We start from the raw sequence: 27,990 nt of genomic DNA, 5'->3' as shown, positions 1-27,990 counted from the left end.
AATAATTTAAATGTATTTATTGTATTTTACTGAAATAAATCATTCAAACTGTTGATTTCTATTGTGAAATGTACATTCTCTGTTTTGACACCAATCTCTATTCAGAGCCCATCACTGTACATGACAAACGTGGAAATCACCGAGCAGTTACAGCATACATAATCACCCTATTCAACATGCTGGGGTGATATTCCAACCATCCCGGATCCAACTTGAGCTGCGCTGATTAAGAGGCAAGAAGTGCAGTATAAAACAACATCTTGGTAGAAAGACTTTGACATTTCACTATTTTACAAACACGTGTTTATGTTATCCAGTCTAAAAGAACAGAGATGGCGACGTGGGCTACAGCTATGAGATGTTTACATTCCTGGGTGTTTAGAGATGTGATTGCTTTACTACAACTTTGGTGGAAATGGAGAACAGCTCTTACTGATTTTCCTGAATATGTTGAAAGTGGAGCACCGACTTAACTCATAATTAAGGCTGCCATGCTGTAAATAATGGTGGGTAAAGACGTGACAATCAAGATTTAAATTAAACTTTAAGGCATCTGGTTGAAGAAAAGATGACTGTTTTGTGAATATGGCTTTGGGTTAGTGTCTGAGGTTCGTAGCCCTGTCGCTTGGCTTATTCAGAGGAAGACTGACCACGGTGCAGCGAACTAAGAAGGCAATTGTCTAAATAAGAGGAGCGTTGGAAACCAAGCGATATCCGTACTTCTTTCTGATACAAACTTCATCTTTTCCATCTATCAAAACAGGTCTGACATTAACGAGCACATGACTGGTCCCTTAAATGCCTCGTCCAGGGAGATAAGCTCATGCGGCCAGACGCTGAGCTGCAAGCTCCTCTGCGTCATCCCTGTTCTCGTTGATTTCTGCCAGTGTGCGAACAAAACGGGTCCATTCGTCATTTCGCGGTACCGCAATTTGCTGTGGGGGAGGAACATGACAGAGGCGTGAATTTCAAACGCAGACAGGTTATGCTCTGTGCATTTTTTTACTCACAAAGAGCAGACCTAAAATGCACAAATTAGTCCTTAAGATGCTCTTCTAAAATCTCTATAAGGTAAATGCTTTACAATTAATCCCTCATTACTAAATTACACATTGTAGCAGGTGAGAGGCTGACTCTTTTTTGCAAAATCCAAATTGTTTTTTTTGTTTTTGTTTTTAAAGGTACAGTCAGAAACTGAAAGGCTGACTCATGCTTGCTCACCTCTCCAACATCATAGACAAGGACTTGTCCATCAGAGTCTCCCACAGCGATTTCTTTGCCAGAATGAGCCCATCTGACCCTGTTCAGGGCTGGGTTACCCTGCACTGTGACGCTGGCGGTGGGGACCTGAAACAATAACAGCAATCAGGAGTGTACTTGCACGCTAAACCATGTGAAGGCACAGGATCTGATATGGTTAAAAAGGTCAAAATCAAGATATGAGTATCTCGTCTACAGTAAAGTTGGTAACAGCACACAGCTGCTCTTCTGAGAAATGTCTATTAATATTACCTCTGTGTCATTGTTGAGGTTCCACAGGTCGAGATGACCGACTCCGTCCACGCAAGCAAACAGAGCAGGGTGAGTCGGGGACCACATGACATCATACACGTAATCCGAGTTATCCTCGAATGAGTACAGCGGCTTATTGTTCTGCAGGGGGGGAAAAAAACAGCTTCATTCAAAAAGGTTTCCAGTTTTAAATGTATAAATATCCATCTACACACTAATGCAACTCAGTGATGTTTTAAACTGTTAAAACGCACTGTCTTATGTTACTTAGCAAAGCCACTCAACATTATCACAAACTGCAGTGTGAAAGATCAAACATTACAAAGGTTTGTGTTTCAAAAGAAGTGTATGGTTATGTTCATACAGGACACACAATAAGACACTGAACCCCAAGTTGCTCTGCAATGAGTCCATTAGAGTGTGAATTTTAAAAAGTGCTTGTGTGAATGGGTGAGTTTGAGTGCTCAAGTAGAAAAGTGCTCTATAAGAACCAGTCCATTTACAATACTGCTAAAAAAAATGCTTAAAGGTCACTTAGAAATGTTGTAAATGACAATTAATGATTAATGAAATCAATCAGAAGTAATTTATGATTTGTAATGGAATATGTATGCAGGCCCAATTCCAGCGACCATCATCTATGTTTTTCCTAATGGGACACTGTGTTACCTAATGCAGCTTTATCATGTTAAAAGGCTAATTGATCATTAGAAAAAAGCCCTTTCCAATTATGTTAGCACAGCTGAAAACTGTTGTGCTGATTAAAGAAGTAATAAATTTGGCTACTTGAGTATCTGGAACATCAGCCTCTGTGGGTTCATTGTAGTCTTTAAATTTGGGGGGGGGAAGAAAAAATAAATAAAATCAGAGTAAAATTTTTCCAAGAAAAACAAAACAAAAAAGTTATTTCATGATTAGATTTGCAGTGAACAGATTTCAATCATCTGTTCTATTCGACTCAAAGAATAGCACAAACCTCTAACCAGAATAAAATCAACAAGACTGAGACGCTCTCCCATAACAGACCAAGAAGAGACGCAGTCTCTAGTTTGAAAAACAAAAGTCTCACAAGCCTCAAGGGCACCCACAAAACACCCGATTCTACCTCGACACTGAAGTGATGACACCAGGATGGTGGGCTTCTAGACAGAGTTACTGAACACAAGGGAAAGATTAAGATGGGCGAAAGAAAACAAGAGCGGCAAAAAAGTGCAGAGGGATCCAAATTTGAGGAGACAAAGAAGAAAATTTGACAGACGTAGAACAAACAAAAAGATAATCATTTGTCAAACTGATGGAGGGAACGTGAAAGGCCGCCTCTCTGCGATGTGCTCTTTTTAATCATAGAGTATAAAAATAAAAGCAGTCAGCTGATATCCCAGTCTGTAATGGAACGGCTGGGCAGAATCGCTGGATCTCAAACCCACTCATCTGTTGTGGGAACAGAATGACCGTATGGTTTGTAAGAAGTGTCCAGTGTGGGAGGTGAAATGTCTACAGAACAAAAAAAAAAAAAGCCATCGGGAATTCTGTAACTGCTGCAAATGGATGAAAAAGACTTGCTTTGGGATGGGATGCAATGGGGACAGCCTGTTATGTCAGAACAGAGCTTTTACAGTTTGCCTGGCTTAAACTGGCCCTCTGGGAGCTGACTGCACAGGAGAGTGGGGCCCAGAGGAGGTTCGCTAAGTCCCAGCCACCAAACACTCGCCATTGAGCCTCCCCATCCCTGGGTGTTGCTCCACAGTGGGGCCCCAGTAACCCTCGCTTGGGCAGGGCATCATATCGTTCCTGTTCTCTTCAACGGGGGTTTCTGAATCACTCTTCATCTGGCCCCTCACTTAACGCTGAAATTGCCCCAGGGGACCCCACTGGGGAAGGCTGCCGCTGACAACCGAGCTTCTGGGATCACAAACCCCATCCACGTCTATAAGCCGGCGATGCACGAAGGGGCCAGATGAAAAGAGGCTGTCTCCCAAAAGAGCTAGAGGAGGTGGCCGTGTATGTGTCTATTCATTGCCAAATAAAGACAACAGAGCGCAGGCAGGTGAGACTTTCACTTTGACAACACTTCTTATGAATTTTCATTACATGCCCTTTTCTCTCATTGTCTCTTATTTTTTTCAGTCTCCCGAGTTCAGTTCAAGAGTGTTCTGTATTATTCATTGTGATGTACAGTCAAGATGTCAAAAGTGAAAATTTTCCACTGCCACCACTAATGCATTATATCAAATGGTTTTTTAAAAAAAAAATCCTATATGTAAAAATGCAGGGTAACAACTCTCATTTACCACAACAACTACAGATAAAAAAAAAAAAAAGTAATCCATTTTTATATAAACATTTTTAAAATAAACATTAGAGCCTAACAGTCTGAGCCGACCTGTTGCTGTGGAAACCAAACTGTGGCAAATAGGAGGTGAAAAAATTAATTATTTTGGCTAAACGGAGTCTGGTATTGACTGCTGTATCAGGACATCTGTCTACAAATTCAATCAATAGCCTTTTAACAGAAGTCTGTGACTTAAAAATCAACCTTAAAAGAATCATTAGTCCCACCTTACGGCTGAAAGTGAACAATAACTGGATTATAGTGAAGCCCAGAGAGGCACAGAAAGGGAGGAAACTTTTCCCTATGCAGAGATGGGCCAAATAAATGAATCATGGCCTTTAAAATACATCCTAGAGCTCAAGTCATACCTTGGTGCTCCACAGCTTGACAGTCCAGTCGAAAGACGAGGTAACAAACAGGTGAGAGAAGTCCAGTGGCCCAGCAGCTGTGTGGCAGTGGAGCCCCGTGATGGGGCCGTGGTGTCCCTCAAACATCTCGCTAATGCCTGCTTTGCTGTGGAGCACACAGATAAATATGGGTAAATATGCTTAAACTGACCACAAAGAATTCAATTTTACCTTCAGATCTAATGTCTGAATACACATTTATGTGCACTGTAGAAACTTTAGAAAAAAAGAAACAACAAAAATGCACAAAACTGCTGGTTGTTACCATTTACGCAATGCATTAAGCAGGTAAGTAAGCGACAGGCACAGATGGACCTCTGCTGGACGTATTCACAGTAATCATTTACTTGTATCATGTAATTACCAGCAGGGAGGCAAAAGTGACTGCATCCCTTCAACCACATGTTGCAGAGCTGTTACCCAACTGAGACTCTGATAATTAATGTAGAGAGGTAAATACTCAGCATGAGTGATGCTTATGCATTATTAACTGCGATGAGAGTATCATACCATTGTAAATGATGTGGAAAATTATTCCCCCGATTACAGAGGTGATTCTGCAGTGCAAAACCTCGCAGCTATCACCTCTCTGTGGTCTCCAGGCATACTACAGGACATTTGGTGCGAGGCTGACACGCTGCTCACTGGCAGCTCTGATTTAAGCCACATTTCTCTGCCGAGGACCATCCTAGATGAAGATCCCCAGTCTCCTAAATGAGAACATTGTGGGATGAAGTGCAGTTTTAATTCTCCCAGGGATGACCGACTGTAAACAAACTCTCTCACCCAGAGAAACATACTGAGGGAAAAAAATTAAATAAAAATAAAAGAACAGGGGGGGAAAAAATGATTTGTTTCCCCTGCATGTGTGCCCTGTTTATGTTGAACGACCTTTACAAACACAACTGACAAGCGGAAAAGAAAAACAGGATGACTGGGCAGGAGTGAAACCTCAAACAGCAGGAGATCAAGTGTTGGATTTGCGTTGCACTGGGAAGTGAGTGGGCTATATTTATTTGACACACGGGTCTAGGTGGGCCTTACAAGTCGCCTCAGTTTCCTGCTGGTGTTCGGGAGGCGACACGGTGGGACTGCGGTTGCTTATGAACGCACCTTCCATGACGACATGACATGTAGACTGAGCCGTCCTCGCTGCCCACTACGAAATTGTTGACATCTCCAAGAGGGAAAGACATAGAGGTGACAGCTACAGCTTTGGACTGCTTGAACACCAGCTCCATGCTGTCCTGTGGAGGGGAGGAAACATGGAACAACATCTATAACAAGCTCCCCGCCCAGGCTTTAAGTTAACACACACTCTGCCAAGCAAAACCTATAAAAATCACCCGACAGTTTATTAATGTGTAATCTAAATTCGACTAGTGCTTTATATAAAAATAAAAAAAAAATCAGTTTGACAGCGAGGGCTTGGCAGCAGAGATGAAATGACACAGCTAGCAAGAATCATTTCCTTCAAAGTGAAAAATGAGCTGCAGAAAAAAATAAGAGTAAAGTCGAAGGAAATACCAAACTGGAATGTGAAAAGGAAAGAGTCCAGCCAAAATGTCTGACATGTAGCACGAATGCAAAGGACAGGAAGCATGTGGGCGATGAGAAAGAAGAAAAAGAGAGGAAAACAACAGAAAATATATTGTCTTTGCTAAAGTCTGATGCATTATCATTATAAAAACTTATTTTTATGGTTAATACTTTAACTTCTTTACAGCAGAGCACACATTCAGCGTCTGCCCTGTATTAGATGTTACCTGAGGCTGAGAGAGCATGTCCAGACTCCAGGAGCACATCTTGCCATCAGTAGAGATGCTGATGAGGTTGTGGGCATTCTGGGTGCCGACCACATTCACGCAATATACCGGGTGCTGCGAAGACAGTGACGGGGAAATTTTACCTTTTAGCTAAATATAAATGAAGCATACGCCCACTGTGTCAGACCTTTACTATACCGTATGTGCTGCTGCTGACAGGGGAGTCCTCTGCACAGGGGTCCTCTTGTTGCTCCTGTTGTCCCACAGCACAATCTGCCCCGAGTAGGTGCCTCCCACCACAACGTTGGGGTGGAACTTGGCAAACGCCGCTGACATAACAGCAGACTGTCACAATGAAAGGGTGCAAGAAGGGTTGGGCAAGGAAAAATGAAATAGAGATTTATATTGAGACAGCCGCAGCTAACAATGGAAGCTCAGAGACAGTTTACAAAGATACCGTGAATGTTGAGGGATCGGCTGTTAAACTAAGGTGACCGGGCTTTTGCCAACGTAGCCTCTAAAGCGTGGAGCAGTCCAACTGGAGTCACATCACTACTGAAGAGTTTACCTGAAATACTCTTATCAGAACATCTTTATAATTTTTTTTTTAATTTTATAAAATGTTTTATTCTGAGAAGCAGTTTGTAACTTTAAGAGAAGTGCTACATATGAAGTATAACATTTTTTTTTAATGTATTCAATTTTTTCCCCATTGCAATTTCCTAACCATTTATCCAGTTTCAACTTGTGGAGGCGGGCTGGAGACTTTCCGAACTGTCGTGGGATAAAAAGCAGGGTACCAGAGAGACAGACAGCAATTCTCCAATTAGAATTACCAATTAATCTATCAAATATGTCTCAGGGCTGTGGAACAAAGCTGGAATACCTGGATGGAAGCCATGCACATACAGGAAGAGCTGATCATGGCGTCTGGTCAGCTTGTAGATTTAAACTCAGGACTTTCCTGCTGTGAGGCGATGATGCTAACCGCTGCACCACTGTGTAGCTAATGTTATTAATTTTAGCCCAGTCTTAATTTGCCTCTTTCGCTTAAAAAATAAGTCTAAACAGTCAACCACTTTCCAAGATAACAAGCGGCAACACTACTGTTATTTCAGAAAACAGTGACACTATTGACCAAGGGCACCAAATGACCCCAAAAGAGGAAAAAATAGCTCATTATTTGAGGTTAGGTAACCGCACTGTGGAGCGAGTGATGAGAAGGGAAAGAGTTTTCATAGAGTAACAAGCCAATGGAAATCTACAGCAGTGAGGACATCATGCCACTTGTCGTTTCAAGGAAACTATCCCAAAACTGACGAGCTGAAAAGAAAATGGAAGTAACGAGCCCTGCAACGTGAAGAGGGCACAGCAAGCATGCTGAGATTTTATGCTACTAGTTGATTTTTGCACTGCTGCTAATTTTGAATTCTTCCACACAAACATTTTTTGAGCTGTTTTAGCTAAAAAACTGATTTTTATTGAGAGCAAATGTAATTATTTCAAGCGATTTATTTGCTGAAATAGAAATACAAATTAAAGTCACCATAACTCCCATTTCCCACTGATGTTCTCAACCACAAGTCAAACCTATGTGGGGCTGTAAAAAACTGCAAAGATTTGCATCAGTAGCACTTAAAATCTCCAAAGATGCAATAATATGGACATGGAAAACACAGACTTCAATCTGCAGCTTTTTCCTTCTTCTGCGTCAGCTTGCATGTTCCCTCTTTATTAAAGTACAACTAAACACATCTTGCATAACTCGAGCCTCAGTTCTCACAGTGTAAATAAACAGACCTCAAGGCTGGCCGATAAGATCAGTATATATTTTTGGATTATGGTTTAGGTGGACTACACACACTCATCACCCCACCTATAACATTTTTTTCCCCAGAAAGTCACCCTGGCAAAACTTTTAATGCATAGATAAACTGACTTGGAGGCAAAAAGAAAACTATGTTAACACTTCTGTTCAGTTTTACTCATCTGAGCAACACGCCTCCATTTACATCCGCTATGGAGGCCAAAACATGTGGTTCTACTCAACTTGTCTTGGTGAAGGAGCCTCAGGGCAAGCATTGTAATAAGGCTGGGCAGAGCGGAGGAGCTCAACTGGTCTCCCAGCTAGCTTGTCTGAACACAGGGCCCTTGTTTAGATGCACATGATAACCAGCCCTGCCCCACACGCTTAATCCTGCTGTGGTGCTCAGATTCCATCCGACTCCACAGGTCTTCTCAGGCGCCTCATGAACATGTGTTTGTGCATAGATGTGGTGGAGGTGGATGCCAGTACTGTGAACTCACAATGTGGATGAGGGTAGGGGGGGTATGGGAGCAGAGGAGGAGGCAGGGAGCCTGACAGGATGGCTGGCCGTGTTCCATGTTTGTCATGGAAGAAGCCATCCGTGAGGGTGCTGGGTTATGTTAGTAAAAGGACAGGAAAGTTAAAGTTGCTTTTAGTACCTGACAGTGGAAGACGTACTCCGGTGTAGTTTTCTTGTACTTCATGTTCCACACCAAAGCCACACCGTCTGGCTCATGAGGAGCATCCTCATTGTTGTTGTATGAAGCAACCAGCAGTTCAGGATACTGGAGACAGACCAAAAAAAAAAAATCAGACTGAATGAATGTCGGAGGGAGGCAGGCAGACATGCCCCCCAGGCTTGGCTCCAAGTGGAAAAGCTTTGCCTGCCCCGAGTGCTGCTGCTGAATGCCTTCGAGAATGACTAACCCTTTCCTCCAAGATTTATGGCTCATTTAACTCACCCTACCCCCCGAAGAACGTTGGTAAATGATGTTTTTATTCCTTTGCATAATTTTTACTAAAAGCTACAGTTCTGCAAGGGCTCAAAAGAACACGGAAGCAGACTCAGCAGCTCAGTAAGGATCTCATAAAACACAAACCCATCCCAGTGCATTTCAAAAAGCACAGACTGCAGAAACACTATCCAGATGTTGACAAACGATTAACCTCTGCTGCTTTTAATACTTAAATTTAAGTACAGTGGATGCATCGCTTTACATCACAAGGGTGTGGATACTGCTCTGAGCAAGAAAATACAGTGAACAAAGAGTTGGTGTTCAATCACTGTCACAAGTCATTGCACAATAATGCATTAAATGACCTTAGACACCAGAGGAAACAAATCATTACGGCCTCCGACTAAGTGACAATTTGTATGGGACGTAACTTACTTTTCCTGAGGGAGCTGAGGCTGAAAGAACATGCTGTCAAACTCAAGCTATGTAATCATAAAGCATTATGGCTGCGCAAATCTAAGTCGTTTAAACAGGCAATTACAAAACAATTATGCTCTTAGCAGAATTCCAGCACAAAGACACAAGGATTAGGATTAGCAGATGATCCATGACTGTCTCTCTGAGAAAATGTGTTAAAATGCTGGTTTTAGGGCCAAACTTTTAATACCTGTCGGCCAATACTGACCATATATGAAAATCTTTAAGGGTTTTTTATTATACTGTCTGCAGAACACCAAAGTATGGATCAAAACTGAGCATAATCAAGCAGTAGCTTCAATGGTGAGTGGCCAACGTGTTTGTGAAAGTTAATACTTAATGATTTCAATATGACTGCAAACACAACGTCTGTTTATATATGTAAACCACAAAAAATCCACTATCAGCCAGGCTCTAGTTGGCTTCACCATGAAAACTTTGTTAAGAAAAATGACCTGGGGTGACCAGTCCAGGCAGGTGACAACACGATGTTTGGACCAGCGCTCATCCACGAACTGCCTGTTAAGCGAGAGCTTTGCCCCGGCCTGGATTTCACTGCAGAAAAACAAAGCACCAAAAATCAATAAAAAGCACTTCTTCAAAAACCAATTACAAGTTTTAAAAACACTAGCTGCCCAAGAATTACCCCTCTTTCTCTTCAAGGTCACGGCCGCTGTAGTCAAAGAAGAGGTCCACGTGCTCGGATAGAGCCCGCTCGATAATGCGAGTGCTGTGGTCGAAGAAATCTGCAAACTCCTCCGAGTGCAGGATCTGGAGTTTTTCCTCCTCTGTCAGCTCGTGAGGGGGTGCTAAATGCAGAAACAAAAACACAGTGAAATGTCGTGAAGATCCCTGGTGCTAGTAGCCATTATTTTATGCAATCTGATCCCCTCAATTATATAGATAATCTATTTTAAGTGTTAACTAAACTGCCTCAGTTTCAGCAGAGAATCTCAATTATCATTTCTGCAGTACCTTCCTCCTCCTCCTTTTTCTGGTCCTCTTTCTCAGCTTGAGTCTCAACTACTTGCTGAGGTGGAGCACTTTCTTCCTCTTCTTCTTCCTCTGTTGATGAAAAAGATACCCGTATTAAACATTAGAAAACAACTCTCAATCAACATAACCTGTGTAAGAAGTAGTAAACGAGTATGTTTATGATCATCATTTCCTCTGAATCTTTCAAATGCTAAAAGGTATAAAAATCAAACAACAAATAAACAACTTTAACAAAATGAATGAGTATGCTTCCAAACACAGACATTTCATACCTTTTGGTCACTACATTTTCCACATTCATTATTTTTCTCTTTCAAGAAAAGCTCCACCCAGTGATTACTGGCACAGCAATAGACTGATTTTGTATCTCTCCCTTGCATTTGTTTGGTTTGTCAGCACAATGTCTCCTTTCAAAAAGAACTTGCCTCTGTAAAGCGGGGAAGTTTGTCATTTGTATTAAAGGGACACAGCGCAGCGGGTGTCTTGTTGTCATAGGGACCCCTGTCTTTCCCAACTGTTAATGAGACCCTAACCATTCAATAGACAGTCTAGCTGTCAGTGTAGCTGTTTCCTCTGTGTCCCACTAGTAGGTTGCCCCCTTCTAGGCCACGGGGCAGAGGTTGTGGAGCAGCTGCCCAGGCCCGTCCCATTGGACTGGCCAGATGACGGCATGGTGCAAAAGCAGATGGTGATGCTGGGATTGTCTTGTGCTCTTCAGAGGTGGCATGGGGATGGCACAGAGGTTTTCCGCATGGCTGCCCCGAGACAAGCTTCTCCCTGAACGGCAAGCCTGTGCAATTACCATCCTAGCAGGAGGTCCTGCAACTCCTATTCAACCTCAGAGAATGTACGACAAAATACAGGCCACACCAGCTGGCAAACTGCACACCGGCTCTACCTCAAAGAAGATGAACACATCTTTTTCAAACACATTTCCTACAGACACTATATAGACTATGCTTAAAAAAATAATAGCAGAAGGACAAAACAGATTCATGAGGAAAGTGGAAATACTCGCCTGGTTCCTACAGGCGTTTATCTTTGTATGAACCTTACAGTTAATCTAAGATGACAGCACCACACGCCAGAGTTTCCTTCCTACTGAGATAATCTAAATGATAATGTCATCTGTCACTTTGTCCATAAAATGATTTATCCCCTTTCTCAGATGGAGGTTTGGGGGATGAAGGTTACCGGGTGCACTGATGAGTTTACAGAACTGGGTTGATGACACAAGCCATTTCAATGTGCGGCCATACTCTGCAACCAACAGGAGAAGGTTAAAATCTTTCCTTTCAAGGGCCTCAATCAGGCTTAAAGGAAAACAGTAATCACTGTCTTTCAGCTAGTCCCGGCCGTGCTCGTCAGCCCTTTCCCTGGTGAGGCAGCCAGAGCAATCAACCTGCCAGGCATTAGGAGCGGACAGACAATCTGAAAATAAAGGGTATAATGCACCTGCCAGCCAAAATGGCCATTTGGAGAAAAGCTAGTGATCCTGGTGACCCCACTGGGGATGTGCGTGTGTGTGGGGTGGGTGGGTGGGGGGGAATAGCAAGGGTGGGTGGGTTGCATTTAACAGAATTCACACGGATCAGCAATGTCCCATACGCTGACACCTCCTCTCAAAGCTGCAAAGCAGGTCCAATTACAGCTTTTGTACCACTTAAGACATAAAAGCTTTTTTTTTGTATGTAGTGGTGGTGGGGGAGTAATCACAAGTCTTCCTCAATAGACAATATATTAATGCAAACATGGCGTGTGGCCAGTGGTGAGCAACTACAAAACTAAATGACCTTGCAGGTGGCATCCGCGTTCTATACACACAGACACACCAAGGCTGTGACTTCAGCATGTGCAACATGAAGCCCAATAATGAAACCATAGAAGACAAATTTCCACCAATTCACACGTACATCTGAACATTTCTTGTATGCTGAAATAGACCTCTTCTAGTACCAGCGTACAAAAAGCCTTTCCAAATTGTGTAGTTGCATCTAGTAGTGCAGCAAATAAAAACATCAGCAAACCCTATTACATGAACAATAACAAAAAAACAAATTGCATAGGTGCTGAAATCATACACAGAAAAAAAGGGGAGAATATTCTCAATTTTTTATTCCAAATGATTAGCTACTGTATGAGAGAAGGATACAACAGATATTTAAGGGTACTAATCATCAAGTGCATAAAAGCTGACCACAATTACAAGTGGCACTTCAAACAAGAAGACCATTAAGGGCTTTTGTGATTAAAAGTTTTGACCTGCCTCTGAATTCATCGTGATTAAAACAATCACATTCAATTAAATATTAGATTTACTAAACTGCTCTGCATACTTATATTCCTGACGAGCCTTTTTGAAATGCTGTACTAGACGAACCAGTCCAGCCCTCCCCCTCCACCCCACACGTACTCCCAAACCTCCAACCTTCCACAATATCTTATGCCATAATTACAGCCTCTTGTTGAGGAGTGCATACTGATGCTGCATATTACCTACTAGTGCAATCTGGGAATCGTGCAGCGGTGGCATATTCGACAATCTAATGGCTTAAACTAACAAATTTTCTGAAGCTACCTACAGATGGAAAAAATTTATCTCCAATGCACTGAATGTGGGGCAGGCATTGCTTTTAAAAATAATGTGGGTTTTTTTATTAGGCAGAAAAAAACATTGTATAATTTCTATGTCCTTTCCACTTTGTCTATGTGCACTTGTTTTTTTTTTTTAGGCTTTTGCCAGGTAGTTTGGCTCAAGCATTTTGCGGAGAGCTCGCCACTGTTCTTCAGTGTGTCACTGCTTTCTCATGTAATCTCAGACTGACCCCACGATGCTGAAATCAGCTCTCTGTGGGTGCCTGATCAGCTGCATGGCTCGTTGTCATAGACGACAGAGCCGTGTAGCTGTGTGTTTGGGGTGGCTGTGATGTAGAAATATGCATGTGGGAGCCAAACAGATGTTTTCCTGAAGGTACTGTGTAATGAATAAAAATCTCAACAGCTAATATGCCTTGAAACATTTGCACAGTGCTGTTCACTGTTTAATTCCCAAAAGCTGGGATTAATTATAAGAAGACAGTACATTTTCTTCTTCGGCTGCCCTCTTTAGAGCTCCCCACCGAGGATCACCTGCCTCTATTTCACCCTATCCTTTGCATCCTTGTCTTCCTTCACTATATCCAAGAACCCTCTCTCTGGGCTTCCACTTTTCCACCAGCCTGGCAGCTCCATCATCAGCATCCTTTGTCCTACATATCCACTATGCCTCCTGTGCACATGTCGCTAAAATGCTGAGTCTGAGCTGTCCCTCTGATCTACTCCCTCACATACTGACCCTCCTGGTCACTCCCAACAGAATTAATAAGAAAAGGAAATCAAATATTTAAAAAATGGAAGTGATCCTTATACGAGCACAGGTATCAAGAGTTTTTTCATACACCAAGAAAACGAGTATCCAGTTGTTCTTGAGTGATATACTATTCTCATTTCCAACTATTTTAAAATGTGGATGGCTTCTCCTGGACTGCTCAGAGGACATTCTTTGTGCCAATGGGGCAGGTGATCTTAAAATCTTTTACTCCTTTTTCCGAGGTGTCTCACTGACACTGTGGGAACCCTCAGTTTGGAGCAGCCAGGGCATTGCAGCCGCTACCCTCTAATGCCACCGCCTGCTGACCTTGAGAGTGCTGCGGCGTTGCTTCCTTTTGACAACATGATAAATCGCTCAATCAGAAACCAGGCCTGACGCCACCCCACACATCAGAAATGCGCCAAGGGGAGCAAGCTGGGAAGGGGATGCCGTCTCATCGAGTGCCAGAAGTGATGGTGTGAAAATGCACAATGTCACTGAGTGTGTTTTGTTATGTGCCTGCTCGGTGAAGGGAGAAGACAGGGAAGCGAGGGAGTTGATGAAATGATTACATAGTGGCAGAGAGGGGAAGGGGGGCCCCAGTGTTGAACAGCTGGCAGAAACCATCGTTGTTTAACACGGTTTTACAATGCCCAGTAGAGTCCAGCGTAAAGAGCGATGAGGAACACTGGGATGCTCTTCGTCCTTCACTAGTTCCGCTTGTAGTTTTCCACAAAAATCACACAATTTTATCTTACTCGAGCTGCATGCCACCTCAGAATTTTCTACACGTCACCTGATTAGACCACACAACCGACACTCGGTACACTTTTTAAAATCCTAACCAGGCTTTCAGGGATGCTTAAAACACATGTTAGCTGGTGCAAATCATTTGAGAAATCAGCTTAAAAAAAAGAAAGAAAAAAAGATAGTGGCTATGAGTGACGGTACAAAACAACTATCCTAATCAGGATTTCAGTCGAGCATATTACTCACCATCAGTCATTAGAAAAATCAACCGAGAACAAGAAGCATGACCAAAAATATTGCATATTTGATGGAACATGTGGTCACCATGTGAATTTTAGTAAAAAACCCAAATATTCTCTTCGTCCAACCACATGAAAGCTTTGCTGCAGCAATTACATACATATTGACACGCTTCAGAGGGAATGAGCCGTCCTATGCACAGCATTTCATATCTTCCCTTCCAATCTCATTTCTCCTTCCTGTCACAAGCTTTCTCATCCTGCTCATTAATTATACCAAAGCAGCATTGGCTGGAAGGTTCAGAGGAGCAGAGCTTGTCAGAATCTAATCCCTGCCCTAACTTCTTATGTTTCCTGGGCCTCATTTTTCCTTTTCTTTCATCTCAGTAAAATCAAATCTCTTGCACTTGTTCACTTCTGCTCTCAGAGAGACCCTGTTAAGAAGAATGATATGATATAATCCATGCAGGCACGCAGTTATGTACATGCGCACACATTTGACTGCGTTTTTCAACATTAACCTATAACACTTCATGAGTCACCTTCTTTCGCCTGAGTAATGGTCTGGGTCTCTTTCGTGTAGGACACAATTTCACGTGGTGGGAAGTCCACTTGTGTAACTTTGGCCATCCCCAGTTTTGGAGTTACACGCCTAAAAGGAAAGGACAACTCAAGTTTTGCACAAAATCGCAGTGAAAGAGACAGTAAAGACAAAAACATACAACACAGTGCTACATCTATAACCACTCTCACCTCCTTGCAAGTGGGATCTTTTGCTGATTAAAGTGAGTAAATTAGTCGTTTATGGGATTGCAACGACTTCATATTAGTTTTTAAAACTATGTAAATAATTAAAAGGTTTTGTCTCACCATTCCTGCATGCATCCCTACATGGTTTTCCTGATCTGTCTTAACTGAATAATGACTTTGAAAGACAAAGTAATCATGCCATAGATTGAGAGAAGGGAAAATGACCAGGAAAGGAGAGAAGAGAGTGTCCAGTACCCCAGCTCAGAATCAGAGTGAAGTTGAAGAGTGGACGGGTCAGAGTCCCAATGCAGATTCCTGGTTAGTGTCACAGCAACAAGGCAGCATTAGTGAGAGAGAAACAGGCGAGCACAAATGAGGAGAGGAAATAAAGTTAGCATTATGGCACATAACAAACATGCTGATTGAATCCTAGGTCACAATTAAAATCATTCTGCATATCCAAACACTCAAAAAATGAGTTTTCTTTATTACAAATTAAGCTTGAATCTGTTTACATAAACCCAGAGATGGAAAAATGTATCTGCTTAAAATGCATGGGCACACAGACCCTGTGTGCGATGGCACAGGGTGTAATGTTCAGGCCGAACTGTGTCACACCAAAGCACTGAGTGCTGTGCCGACAGGGGGGGGGGGGGGAGAGAGAGAGAACCCTCAGGGAGAAAACATGACCTCCATGTGTGTAGGAAATGGCCATGCTGGTGAGGGAAATGAGTCAACACGTAGGGGGAACAACTCACTGGGTCTGATGGGACACTGGGGGAGCTTGAGTTTCAGCACTGGGAAGGGGCTCTAATTAGGGGTTAAGAAGTCCCCCAGGCGTCACAGCAGCCTGCTGCTTTATTGTTAATTTAGGATTGTTCTAATTCGATGGCACACAAATGAAATAAACATGCACTCAGTTGGCAGGAATTCGTCATCGTTCACTGTAATGATGTAGGACTTTTTAAAATGTTTTAACTCAGCTGCTGTTAATGCAATTGTGCTTAACAGGTATTTATAAGCTTTGTTTATAGAGTTTGAAAGTAATGCCAAGCATAAGAAAGCAGAACAGACAAGCTTCTTTATGTTGTTTTCAAAATGCTTCACAACTAATTTGCTGCAAAACAGTTCTGCAATTTAAGCTGTGACAAAGACACTGGAAACATATATTGCAGATATAAGCATAACAGTTAAAAAGAATGCTGAAGTAAAAAGCAAGGTAGAATCAACAAAGTACCAAGTATTTGATTATTATTCCTCAGGTAGAAACAGTTTTGGCCTTTCCCCCCCTGAAATAGGGACGTCTGCACTGTTTATGCACTTGTCAAGTACTGTACAAGTGCAGATTGTAAGACAGTGTGTGTACCTGGGTCCCACAGCTCCATCAGAGTCCTGGCTCCCTGCATCACTCGGTGTGCCCGCAGATTTGGCAGTTGGAGAAATGGGAGGAGGGACTACACAGGCAGACAGACAGTAATCATCAGTAAACTGTTTATAGCAGTACAATACAATATAAATGTCTCTGTGTAAAGCAAGAAAAATGCACAAATCTAAATAATAAACGTAAACTCTTGCAAGCTCAAGCCATGTTGGGAAAGGAGATTTCAGCACAATTGTACTGTCTTCATCAATTAAATCATATGCAAGACCAAAAAAATACAATTAAAAACTAGCAGTATCAAAAATACAACCATGATTGTTTTGAATGTCTTATTTGGGTCCGTCTGCAAACTCTGATAGATTTTTATATGGATCTCTTCTGCCATCTGCTGTTAGCAATATGACCATGCTCTAAAAAACCACTGTGTGTATACTAGTATATTTTTGGAAATGTTTCATTTTTATCCATCCTTCCACTTATTATCGTCATCATCATCTAGTGAGGCTCATGTTTGACAAGCTATTTACACAAACTCCTCATAGTAATAATATCATGATTAGCCTCATCTTCCAGGCAACTGGATTTAGTTTTGCCACAATTTTCATAGTCACAGCTCAGAAAATGTCTAATATAAAGCTACAAAAGAACAGTGACACATTTGTGTTACTTCAGATCTGTACTCCAGCATATTTGATACGAAATAACTGTAATGGCCACCACATGAAAATGAGACTATTATGGTGGCGTTTTCTCGCATCCATCAGCATCGAGAAGTATAACATTTCTTTCTTATTTTTAAAACGTTAATCCAATTTTAGGAGTCAGCACAACCATTACAGACAAAAATGAATGAAATGTTTATTAAGTAGTCCAAAGTATGCTGCATTTATGCACAAAATCAAGTGATTTAATATGACTATTAATGAAGATTCCAGTGCTTAGAAACTGAAATTTTATATCATTTATTTATTACCCCAAATATTCTGGTGTGAGTGATGTGGAATGAAAAAAGCTGATTTCTGCACTGCTCATCCATGAACATGAACACCTAGACACCAATGTCAAAACATAGTTCTAGTACAATGACCCAACTGTATGTATGCAAACTAGATTCATTTTTTTATCCAGCGATGCACTCGGGGTTTGAGCTCAGTTAGATATGCATGTATTTTCCTAAGGGTGTACAGTTAAAAAGTAGGTATCATAATAGAGCTCTATGTAAAATAAAACATACCAACTGTAACATCTGTGGTTATGCCCACGCTCTGTAGAAGAGCCTCAGCTTCACGTCTTTTCTTCTCCAGGTCAGAGTCATCCTGAGGAAGTACGACCTCTTTCAGTTCCGCCTAGAAATAAAAACAAACAAACATAAAAACACCAATGATAACAATATTAAATTGACTGGATCTCAGGCAATACAGTAAAGCATCCAGTCTCTTCTGCTTAACCAGTTCAGTGTCAGAGTGGGGTAAAGCCGAGCTGTCATAGACTGAGAGGTGGGGTACACTCTGGACAGGTTGCCAGTCTATCACAGGACTACACAACACATTAATATTGATTTATGACTTTTTTAGTGATTCACAGCTATGAGGAAGCCCATTCTCTAAATTAAAAATTAGTACTTAATTGTTTTATGATGCACTCTGTGCAAGAATCTTATTACTGCCAAAGGATATGACAAGTGCAGCAAAGAGCTGATCTGCAGGAACACCAGCAAGGATACATAACATTAATTTGGGGTGACTCTGTGGAGAGAAGGTGATCCACTAATTTTAAGGTCAGTGACTCGATCCCTGAGCTCCTTCAGCCTACATGTCAAAGGGTCTTTGGGCAAGATGTTTAATTCTAAACTTTTCTTCAGTGTGTGATTGAGAAAGAGCTGGAGGAACAGAATAAAGTGGTGTATGCTTGTAGGCTTGTAGGCTATCAAATGCTAGGAGAGATATTTTGGAGAAGAAGAAACCGAAAAGATGGATGCTATTAAATACGTCTGAACACAGAGCAAACTAGATTTTGTACATCTCCATCATTTAGGAGAAAGGCACTGCTGATGTCTGTCATTTTACCATTTCCAGGCCGAATTGCAAGACGAAAAGGTCTGAGGTTTGCTTTTCCTCGTGTGCACACAAAGCTACTGTATTTTAATGTGTCAAGATAAGATTGTTATGGCATAGTGTTTGGCTTCTTAGCCAGAAATGTAGCACTGAGCATACGTGGGCAGTGGGACAGTGTATTTACCCTTACTTAAAACAGCGACAGGTTGGTTAAGAGCACATATCTTACAAAATAAAGCTGCAGTCATGATACGGTGTTGTTTTACTTTCACCCAATCTGTGTTTCACTGAGAGGTTTTGCTCCATGACATAAGCCTTGCGACCAGGAAGTAAATGTTCTAAGTAAGAACTCATGTAAACTGGAGAATTTGGGGAAAATCCTCCTTAAAGGACGAACCTGGAGAACAAAACAACTTTCCTTTCCCATTCAATAATCTGTAGCCTTCATACCACAAAGAAATACAGCTATTATGGATAGGATGGATTATATGTTCAAAGGATGTGGAGGAAATAATCACACTAAAAGTAGCAACATGCAAATATCAATTAAGAAGAAGAGTTCTATATTGTCAGAACAGTATGAAACTGTCAAAACAGGAAATAATCAAATGATCTACATGTGCTTTTAAATTACAGTGGAATATCGGATTATTTTTTTATTCCAATTACATTATAGAAGTTCAAAAAACATTATGTAATATAGCCAAGAATGGCTGGAGAGGGAGACTGACAAAGGCATCAATATAGCTATCTACCAAAACACAGCTACTCTGCTAGAAGAAAATGCATACTGTACACTAGCCACCTCATATTGTTTTATCACATTAGGCCCAACTTGAGCTTGTTAATGCAATCTACTTACTATCAGTCAGTTGAGAAAAATCAATCCATGAAAAACATTTTACTTTTCTGTCTTACTTTTGCCATTCAAAACAAATGGTGTGGAATTTATTATCTATATAAACGCAGAAACCATTAATACCTGCAGGGTTACATTTGGATTAGAAATTAAAAACATTATCACTAAAGGAACAGGGTTGCTTATCTTAATATAAATACCTTTCTCACCTACCTTTCTCAAAAGAACCTTATCTCTTTGTCAAGGGCCTTGGGATGTGTTGTGTGTATTAACCACTTTCTCCTACTCTAAACTTCATATGCAAATGGCCAAATAAGTTTGACGATTAATGTGGACCATTGTAAATGCATGTGAACTAAATATTTACAAAACATTGTTAGCATACCTTCTTGCGCTCCTCTTCCTTCCTTCTCTTCTCCTCTCTGATTTGTGCTAAGCGTTGCTTCTTCCTTTCAAGCTCTGCTTTCAGCTCACTTTTGTCAGACATGATGCCAAAGCTGTATAAAAAGATACAGCTCTGTTATATTAAGTGTCGATTAAGATTAGTCTGAAATATAAAGTATTTATCAGCTAAAATTATAGCCAAAAAGTATTTGGACAAAGACACAATGTTTGTCATTTCAATATGTGACTGAAGTGCAGGCTTTCAGCTTTAATTCAAGTTTCACAGATTTAGCCAAATGCTGCAAAACTGATCAGACAGCAAGTTCACAGTGCAAATGAGAAGTGGGATACTGTTCAATGGTCACCTGCTCTCAGCCCAATAAAGCATGCTTTTTAGATACTGAAGACAGAGACCCACAAACAAGCAGTAAAGGTCTGGCAGAGCATGTCAAGAGAGGAAACAAAGCATTTGAAGATGTCCATGGGGTATTGACGTCATGCAGTTATTGGTTGTAAAGAATTAACAACAGTCCTGTTATGTCCGTTGGTCCCGTTTCTTCTAAGTCTCTGAAAATTGGGAGGACTCCGTAATAAAACGGCTGTAACTCCGAAAGAGTTCATGCAAATCTTTGGTTAAACCCCTCAAATTAAAGCTGAAAATCTGCACTTCAAACACATCTCAGTCCTGTGATTAAAGTCTCCGTGCGATTGGGTTTTGAATAATCAGGCAAAAATACAAAAACTGTTACTTTCCAAAGATTATTTATATATCAAAGCATCAGAAGTGTCCTAGTGGTCTCGCTGTGTTTACAGGGTGTCCTATACCATAACTGAAAGCCAAGCATCTCATAACAGCTTCAGGAGCCTCTCACGACATTTCAGACAGCTTGTATCGACCCAACCTCTCACTGACCGCACAATTAAACCGACCAGTGTTTCAGCCTCCCCCCTGGGTAATTGAGTTAAATGTGTTAGCCGTGTATTATTTCTTCGCTTCATGTAAAGACTGGCTGACCAGTCATTGTCATTAGCTAGCTAACAGAGAGCCCCACCCTAGAGTCCGTTCAACCTCCCACACCTGCTAACCTCACCCGGCCCGGTGTTACGTTATCCATGTAAATTAGTTATTCCCGGTTCATATTAGCTTAATGTACCAATGAACTCAAAGCATTATGATGCTTTGTTTATTAGTTACACTGCAGTTTAAGGGAAACCCGCTAAGCAGCAAGGGCCTCGGCTATTGCTAACAGTAGCCTTCCGTGTTATTACTAACTACTGTACTGGCATTACAGCGCTTTTCTCTTAATAAACACCCACTACTATCTCCATTTATTATTTTTTATATTTTTCTTGTTGACTTCAAAGCAATAGAATATTTCCCCCTAGAGATCAACCCAAAAATAACGGCTAGAGATACATCACTTTGATAGAAGCTAGTTAGAGCAGCTAGCTACAGCAGTTAACCGGACTCAGGTCTGCAGCGCTGTCACGCTGACCACACGGTGAATAAAGACAGTTCGCTTACGAACACAGACATACTTTTACAGCAATGTGAAGCTACGGTTATATTGATGGTGATGTGTAGAGAACTAACCTTACAGAAAGTTTTGGACCTGTCACCAAAAGGCTTTAATTAACACTGAGCCAAAACAATCGGGCTCTCGACCAAAGTACAGGTGCCGAGTAGAGCCAAAAAGAGCCGCTCCGCCTTGACGTGGCTGTGCTGCTGTCATTTCCAGGCCATGCCAAGCATGCAGAGTTTAGAGTCTGTCAACAACTCTGGTAGCGAATTAACAGCAGGAGCATTATTGCTGAAGTCTGCTGCTCGTATCCGCAATTAATTTTGCACCGTTCCTTAAGAAAAAAAAATATTATAAAGACCGTATCAAGGACCTTCAGTCCTAATGGTTCATGTGATGCATGTACTTTTTTTTTAAATTCCTGCAGTCAACTTTTGATGTTCAGTCACATTTTACTCGAATTAAGTTGGATTTAATTAAAGCGATCCAAAATCCTGCGTTACTTATTTATGAACTTTTTTTTCACCCTGCTGGCAAGGAAAGAAGTGATTCTGACAACCTTGGTTTCTTTCTTTTTTTCTAATTAGTGCACCTGGTTAGTACTGTTTTAAATGTTCCACATTTTTTTCACATATGCAAAATAATATATGTATATATATTAAAAAAATATTAACATCTACAATAATAACAATACAATCACTATCAAGAGCATGTAGTTTCTCTCTTTCACTACTGCTTTAAATTTACAATGTGAATAATGGAGACATTTTATATGTATCAAATGTTTATTATAAAATATACTGTCAGTATCAAACTAAGAAAATACAATAGAGTATTTAGTGTATAGAAAACCTGCAGTGATTAAATTGTGCAGTGTATGCCTATTTTTAAATCATTGTGTAATCTTAATACAGTAGTAGCTCACCATTATTTACATGCACTTACATAAACACTGGAGAAATGAAAAAAAAATCAAAATGAAGTACTTTAAGGTGCGAGAGTGAAAACTAAAAAGAAACGAAGAGCGGTACAGGAATGTAACAATTTGATGCGTTCCTTTTGCTTTCCCTTGTTCGTTTAAACTGGTTGCACATACATTAATCCACTCTTTTTTTACTTTTTCTATCAGTTAACCTGTTCATCAAATTTGTTACTCCTCTTCCTGGCATCTCCAGCACCGTAAGCATCAGATCCATCCGGCAGTTGAGCCAGTGCTGAAGCGACTTTACTGTTGTCCTCACCTCCCCCATTGGTATGCAGACTATGCAAGATCTGGTCACTGGGGCGTTTCCAAGATGTTCGAGTGGCAATCCAAAGAATCAGACCTCCAAAAAGCACCAGGAGGACTCCCAGTACGTTCACAAAAATTGCCTCTGGGGGAGAATCCTTATACTTTGGGTCTTTCCTTTTGTGATGTAAACAGAGGAAAGTTATTCTCACTGTTCAGCATTTACACTGTATTCATCTCATTTTTAACTACTCTCACTCTCTATTTTAATACTTACAGGCCAAAGATGAGTTTCTCTGTGATGCCCATAAGTGCCACGGCTATGACACTGGTAAAAAGTAAAAGACCGCTGTAGACGTGGAGAGGCATAAACGCTGCTCTCCAGGACACAGGTGTAACTGGTATCAAGTACATGCCAACTCCAAGAACAAGCTGCCCATTGAAAGAGAGAGACAGATAAAACCCACTTCAGATCTGAAGACTGCTGTCCACTATGACTTAGTCTTTTAGAACCACCAGTAAGAGGTTCAGAGAAAAATGAGAAAGCTATACTGTTATACTTTAGATGTGTTAACAGTCCAGTCTAATGGTAGTAGTAGCCACAAAAACCCTGCAACAACTGTGCTTCTTAGGTAAAATGTTAGACGATACTCTTATCTTCAATATGTAACAAAAGTAGGTCTTTGTTGTAACTGCTTTAAAAATACCAAATGATTGCATCTATTTACCTGCAGACCGTACAGTATAACAGCCGTGAGGCCCAGCCAGCTGTGCAGACTGTACATGTTGGGAATGTTGGCACCATTGTGGAAGTCAAAAACTGCCACCATGGCTATAACAGCAAAAACGAAGGCTAACAAATTCAGTCCTGCATGAATGAACTTCATCATGAGTTTGCTGCACTGCCAGGTCCAGGGGAGCCTGTAGACTATTATTGCTGCAAGAGAGAGTAAGACAGGCAGTTAGCAACAACTTAAGGCAACAATAAAGCTTTTTTTTATTTTTTTATTTGACTACATATTTCTAAAGTTGTAGGCTTACTTGCTTTATACTATCTAGGATGTAATGTTTGGGTCTCATAGCCTCATGAAAATCATGTGGGGGGGGAAAAAAAAGCACACAGGTGTTGTAATGCATGTAAAATCTATATGCCATGTGCCATGTCACAGTGCATGTTCAATCATAAGTTTCTCTCTTTAGATGAAGGACGAGCTTGTGATTCCCTCATTACGCAATGAAGGCTAGAATCAGGCAGGCAAACAATCCAAGCCAGCCCACTTTAAAAAAGTCTTTGAAAAAGGTGAAGGAGGACATCAATTTTGGATTTTTATTTGCACCTTTTAATCCCGCAGATGTCGTGGTATAAGAAAAAGAAGTGCACTTTCAACAGTTAGTCTCAATTATGTCTTATAAAGATAATAAAGACCCTTCTTACCTATCCCCTGCAAGAAAATAAATCCAGTGACTGTTAATACCGGATGCCAGTTGAATTCGGCGAGCCCTCCATCCCAGGCCAAACCTTCCTTAAAATACAGAACCCATCTGAAGACGAAGATTATGGAAACAAAGCCGGCGGCGGTGGCGGCACACAAAGCCAGCAAGAAGTGCTTCAGGTTCTCCATCGGCGTCTGCAGCGGGGGAGAGGCAGAGACTGGACCGGAGCGGCTGCTGTCAGGTACAATAACAACTTACAACTCAGCGCTGCCCGTTGAGGAGGGACCGCGGTCACGTGACCCCGAGCTGAGAAAACGTTTGGAGGGAGGGTGTTTTGCAACTTTTGTCGTTACAGAAGAGAGTCTGGGATCGGTTTTATAAGATGTTTTGGGTTTTTTTGGTGCTGCGTCACCCTCTGACTCCCGTTCCTTCAAAGTCTGAGCTCCAGCGGGATTAAAGAAACAGCCATGTGGGCATGACTAGACATCTGTGGCTCTGGTTTTGCTTTGTACTGCGTTTTATGAATAGGCACTTTTCTCATTATCCCCCCTATTTATATCTTACTAATGCACCACAAGACACATTACAAAGAAAACATGAAGACAACCCTTTGCTCTTTTCTTTTAAAGCTATACCTACACTGTAAATATTAACGTGTCACTTACCCTGACAGACAGCTACAACATTTAGGGTTGGAACATTAAGACACATAATCCTACAAACAAGCTCAAAGCCACTTTTGTTACAACTGAAGATTCATTATTTAAAAACGTATTAAAGAAGAACACTTGAGTGGTTTTGCAGCTGGTGGCCACAGATCATTGCTCTTTTCTTATCCTTCCTGGCTGATTTCTTTTCTCTTATTTTATTTTGCTTTTTGTTGGTGTCAGTGCCTGCAGCCCATTTGGGTTACAGAGGTAGTCCAGCTCCTCAAGGGTGAAACATCCATATGTGCTGTTGCAAGGTTTGCTGTGACTCCAAGGATCGTTTTTTATTCAAAATATATTTATTGAGTATTTGTGGATATAGTTTACAAAAAAAAAGAAAAAAGGAAGAAGACAGAAAACACAAACTGTTTACAATGAATACAAAACAGAACTTCTCATGTTGGAACATTGTTTTCCTCTCTTATTATTTACCAAACATACTCCAATGATAGTTTCAAGAATTTAGAGGAGACACCAAGTGTGCCATTACATGAGGAGAGCTGGACAGCGCCAAAGAATGGCATCAACCCAGCAGCAGGACCAATATCTGCTTCTTCATGTAAATGACAGTGGAAACACTGCCAGTGTCACTGCCCACAAAATGACCTACTCGTGCATGTTTCTGTCAGAAGGGATACAGGAAAAGGAACAGTCCTGCTAAACCATTTCCTTTTGGGGAGGGGTTGTCTTGTTGTTACCTCTCCACCACATCCACTGTGACTTTGTGCCAAGACAGGGGAAAAGGATTCACACTGTGACAGATTGATATCCCTAAAGTCCTCCTTTAATTTTTGAGAAGTGTCAAGATTTGCAAGGGAAATTTGACTTAATTCTGTGAGATATATGCTTTTGATAAACCTAACTTAAAGGTTAGCTAGAACACACAAACTAACTGGTTTCAATTTGGAGATCTATGCAGTAAAGAACAGACATACTTTATTGTACTGCTACTTTTAATTTCCTATGAGCATATTTAAGAGCTAAAATGAAGATATTTAATACCATCGCATCTTTTTTGTAAACTGAAGTCAATCAAAATGTGTGATACTATCTCAATATGTGGGACAAGACAAACACGTGATCACCCTAACTTCCCATTGTGACATTCTATTTTCTTGTATTACATCTTATATTGAATACAGAAACTGTTTATAAAAAATTATAGAAACTTGGTATACATAAGACTCCTGTTCCTGTTATGAGATTTTCCTTTCACGTTAATTTGGAGACTTTTTGGAAAATCAAAACCTCATATCTCTAACCCATGCATGTAAATAGACCCGCAATTTGCATGCGACAATCATTTGTGAAGTGTGACACTGTCACCACATTTAATCTGCATGAGTGCACTGCAGCTGGCAAATCACTTTTCTGAAACGTACATCATTAGGATGGCGTCAGGCAATTTCATCAGCTCTGACTGTTAACATCAAGCAAACAATCGCATAACTATCTCAGATCCTGGCTCAGAGCAAATATCAATATCTTACAATTTGGATATGCATGACGGAAAAAGAGAAGGCTGAAATACAGAGCAACTTGGAAAAATAAAATATTTTATTTTTAGAATAAAGGAAAAAAGTCAGATCAAGTTTAATGGTACATACTTAGAATAATCATAACAGAAAAAAAATAGTGATAATCAAGAGTAATCATATGAACTTAGGATGCAAAGATCCATATATTTAAAAAATATATATATATATAGGAGAAGGAAATCATATTAAAAAAAATCTTAAGTGATCATGAAAAGCTTTACAGCAGCTTTGATTCAGTTTTGCACCGCTTATGTTTTGGTGGTGAACAGTTTGTAAACATGGCAGCAGAACTTGGCGTTCTTTTGTTCAACATGAACAATCGTGTCTTTGTCGAAGAACACCTCGTTTTTATTTGTCTGAAACAAAAGAGAAGAGCACACATTAATCCACATCCAGACTACTCGCCCTGATGTTTGCATACTCATGTCAAGTTACTCACCTCATCCCAGGTTTCAATCAAATCGATCGTCCGCAGTAATTGTCCGGTCTGGTTGTCATGGAGTTGGATGCACGCTCTTCCTTCTCCCTCCTCGCCATTGGTTACCACGATTGCCAAAAGGTCAAGCTCATCCTCATATTCCACCATTCGGAAAGTCTGCATAATCAAAAGGCCGTTGTGAATTAAGTGCTACGTACCATGTTCTCTTTAATGAACAGCTCTACTTGCCTGCAGTGTTTAAACCTGAAAGCTTATCAATGAAATTCTTCAGAGGACATTACTCAACACATATCTCACCTGAGGAAATGTGTAAGGACAATTAAATGTATAAAAATCAATTGAGCTGCCATCCTGAATATTCTGCACTTTAAATAAATATGCAGGTTTTTTTTTATTCTTCTAAAAATATTTTGGCGCACACAAAAGAGGCTTTGGCTTTCCCCCAGGAAAAGGAAACTCCCACTCGCTCTCTGCCTTATGTTACATGGAGACCAATTTAGGTTACATACATACTCACCTCCAAAGGCCCATTTTGAGCCAGGAAACCTCTGAAAGGTGTTTTTAAGGACAGAGGCTCTTGTATGATGACTGAATTCGACTTAAGATCCTCATTCATTTTGAATTTTTATCACTGAGCTGTAAATCTATTTAAGCCTGGTGGGGTGTTGACAATACCTCATCAGCGTCTTACAGCTGATTGGGGAAGAAAAAACTGTTTTGCATGAAAATTCAGCTGCAAAGAGAAATAAACCCTGCATCAGTTTGCTAGTTTTAGCTGCAGATTTGCAGTATTAAGAGGTATTTACAGGAGAGGAAGTGTAGGCAGGATCGAGTCATGTCTGCCATGATGGATAAAATTGTCAACGGAATTTTTTTTTTGTTTAGGTCTATTACAGAGGAAAAACTAATATACATTGCTTTTTGAATAAATAAGAAGAAAAAGATCTTATTTATATTCAGAAACAAATATATATATATATATATATAAAAATAAATACAGAGACAAATATAAATAAAATATACGAAGGGGAATAAAATATACGAAGGGGAGATTGAGATTGAGAAAAGTTTATATAATTATTTAGCCTTGTTGTGCAAAGAAGCC

General features: G+C 40.7%; 3 protein-coding genes across 5 annotated transcripts in view; all 3 read right to left on the bottom strand.

Annotated features, from left to right (window-relative positions):
* Position 1: 1 nt before the first annotated feature.
* On the bottom strand, positions 2–21,780 carry dync1i2a (dynein, cytoplasmic 1, intermediate chain 2a). Of its 3 annotated transcripts, none has more exons than XM_005723472.1 (17): positions 21,614–21,780; positions 20,021–20,132; positions 17,957–18,068; positions 16,708–16,795; positions 15,567–15,656; positions 15,134–15,243; positions 10,233–10,322; positions 9,904–10,066; positions 9,713–9,812; positions 8,484–8,609; positions 6,216–6,362; positions 6,018–6,131; positions 5,365–5,498; positions 4,213–4,357; positions 1,513–1,653; positions 1,222–1,347; positions 2–935 (listed from the first exon to the last, which is right to left on the bottom strand). In XM_005723472.1, exons 2-17 carry the CDS (start codon positions 20,120–20,122, stop codon positions 822–824), a joined length of 1,902 nt encoding a protein of 633 aa, XP_005723529.1. In that variant the 5' UTR covers positions 20,123–20,132; positions 21,614–21,780; the 3' UTR covers positions 2–821. The 3 variants fall into 3 exon arrangements, with proteins under 3 accessions (XP_005723529.1, XP_005723530.1, XP_005723531.1); XM_005723473.1 differs by having other exon boundaries at positions 15,597–15,656; positions 21,614–21,779; XM_005723474.1 differs by lacking the exon at positions 15,567–15,656 and having other exon boundaries at positions 21,614–21,778.
* Positions 21,781–22,313: 533 nt separating this feature from the next.
* Positions 22,314–24,532, bottom strand: cybrd1 (cytochrome b reductase 1). The gene is made up of 4 exons (XM_005723470.2): positions 24,203–24,532; positions 23,496–23,704; positions 23,045–23,199; positions 22,314–22,944 (listed from the first exon to the last, which is right to left on the bottom strand). The coding sequence occupies exons 1-4, from the start codon at positions 24,387–24,389 to the stop codon at positions 22,665–22,667; spliced, it is 831 nt and encodes a 276-aa protein (XP_005723527.1). The 5' UTR covers positions 24,390–24,532; the 3' UTR covers positions 22,314–22,664.
* Positions 24,533–26,426: 1,894 nt separating this feature from the next.
* Positions 26,427–27,990, bottom strand: part of dcaf17 (ddb1 and cul4 associated factor 17) — a 23,234-nt gene continuing 21,670 nt past the window's right edge. The window contains exons 13-14 of the mRNA XM_005723468.2: positions 26,886–27,041; positions 26,427–26,802 (exon numbers count right to left, since the gene is read on the bottom strand). Coding sequence (XP_005723525.1) covers positions 26,695–26,802; positions 26,886–27,041 — 264 coding nt within the window. The 3' untranslated portion in view covers positions 26,427–26,694. The remainder of the gene's footprint in view (positions 26,803–26,885; positions 27,042–27,990) is intronic.

The sequence above is a fragment of the Pundamilia nyererei genome, unplaced genomic scaffold (assembly GCF_000239375.1).
Source record: "Pundamilia nyererei isolate P.nyererei 1_Seehausen unplaced genomic scaffold, PunNye1.0 scaffold00009, whole genome shotgun sequence".
Lineage (NCBI taxonomy): Eukaryota > Metazoa > Chordata > Actinopteri > Cichliformes > Cichlidae > Pundamilia > Pundamilia nyererei.
The sequence above is the reverse complement of the archived record's forward strand: the minus strand, read 5'-3'. Positions and strand labels throughout refer to the sequence as shown.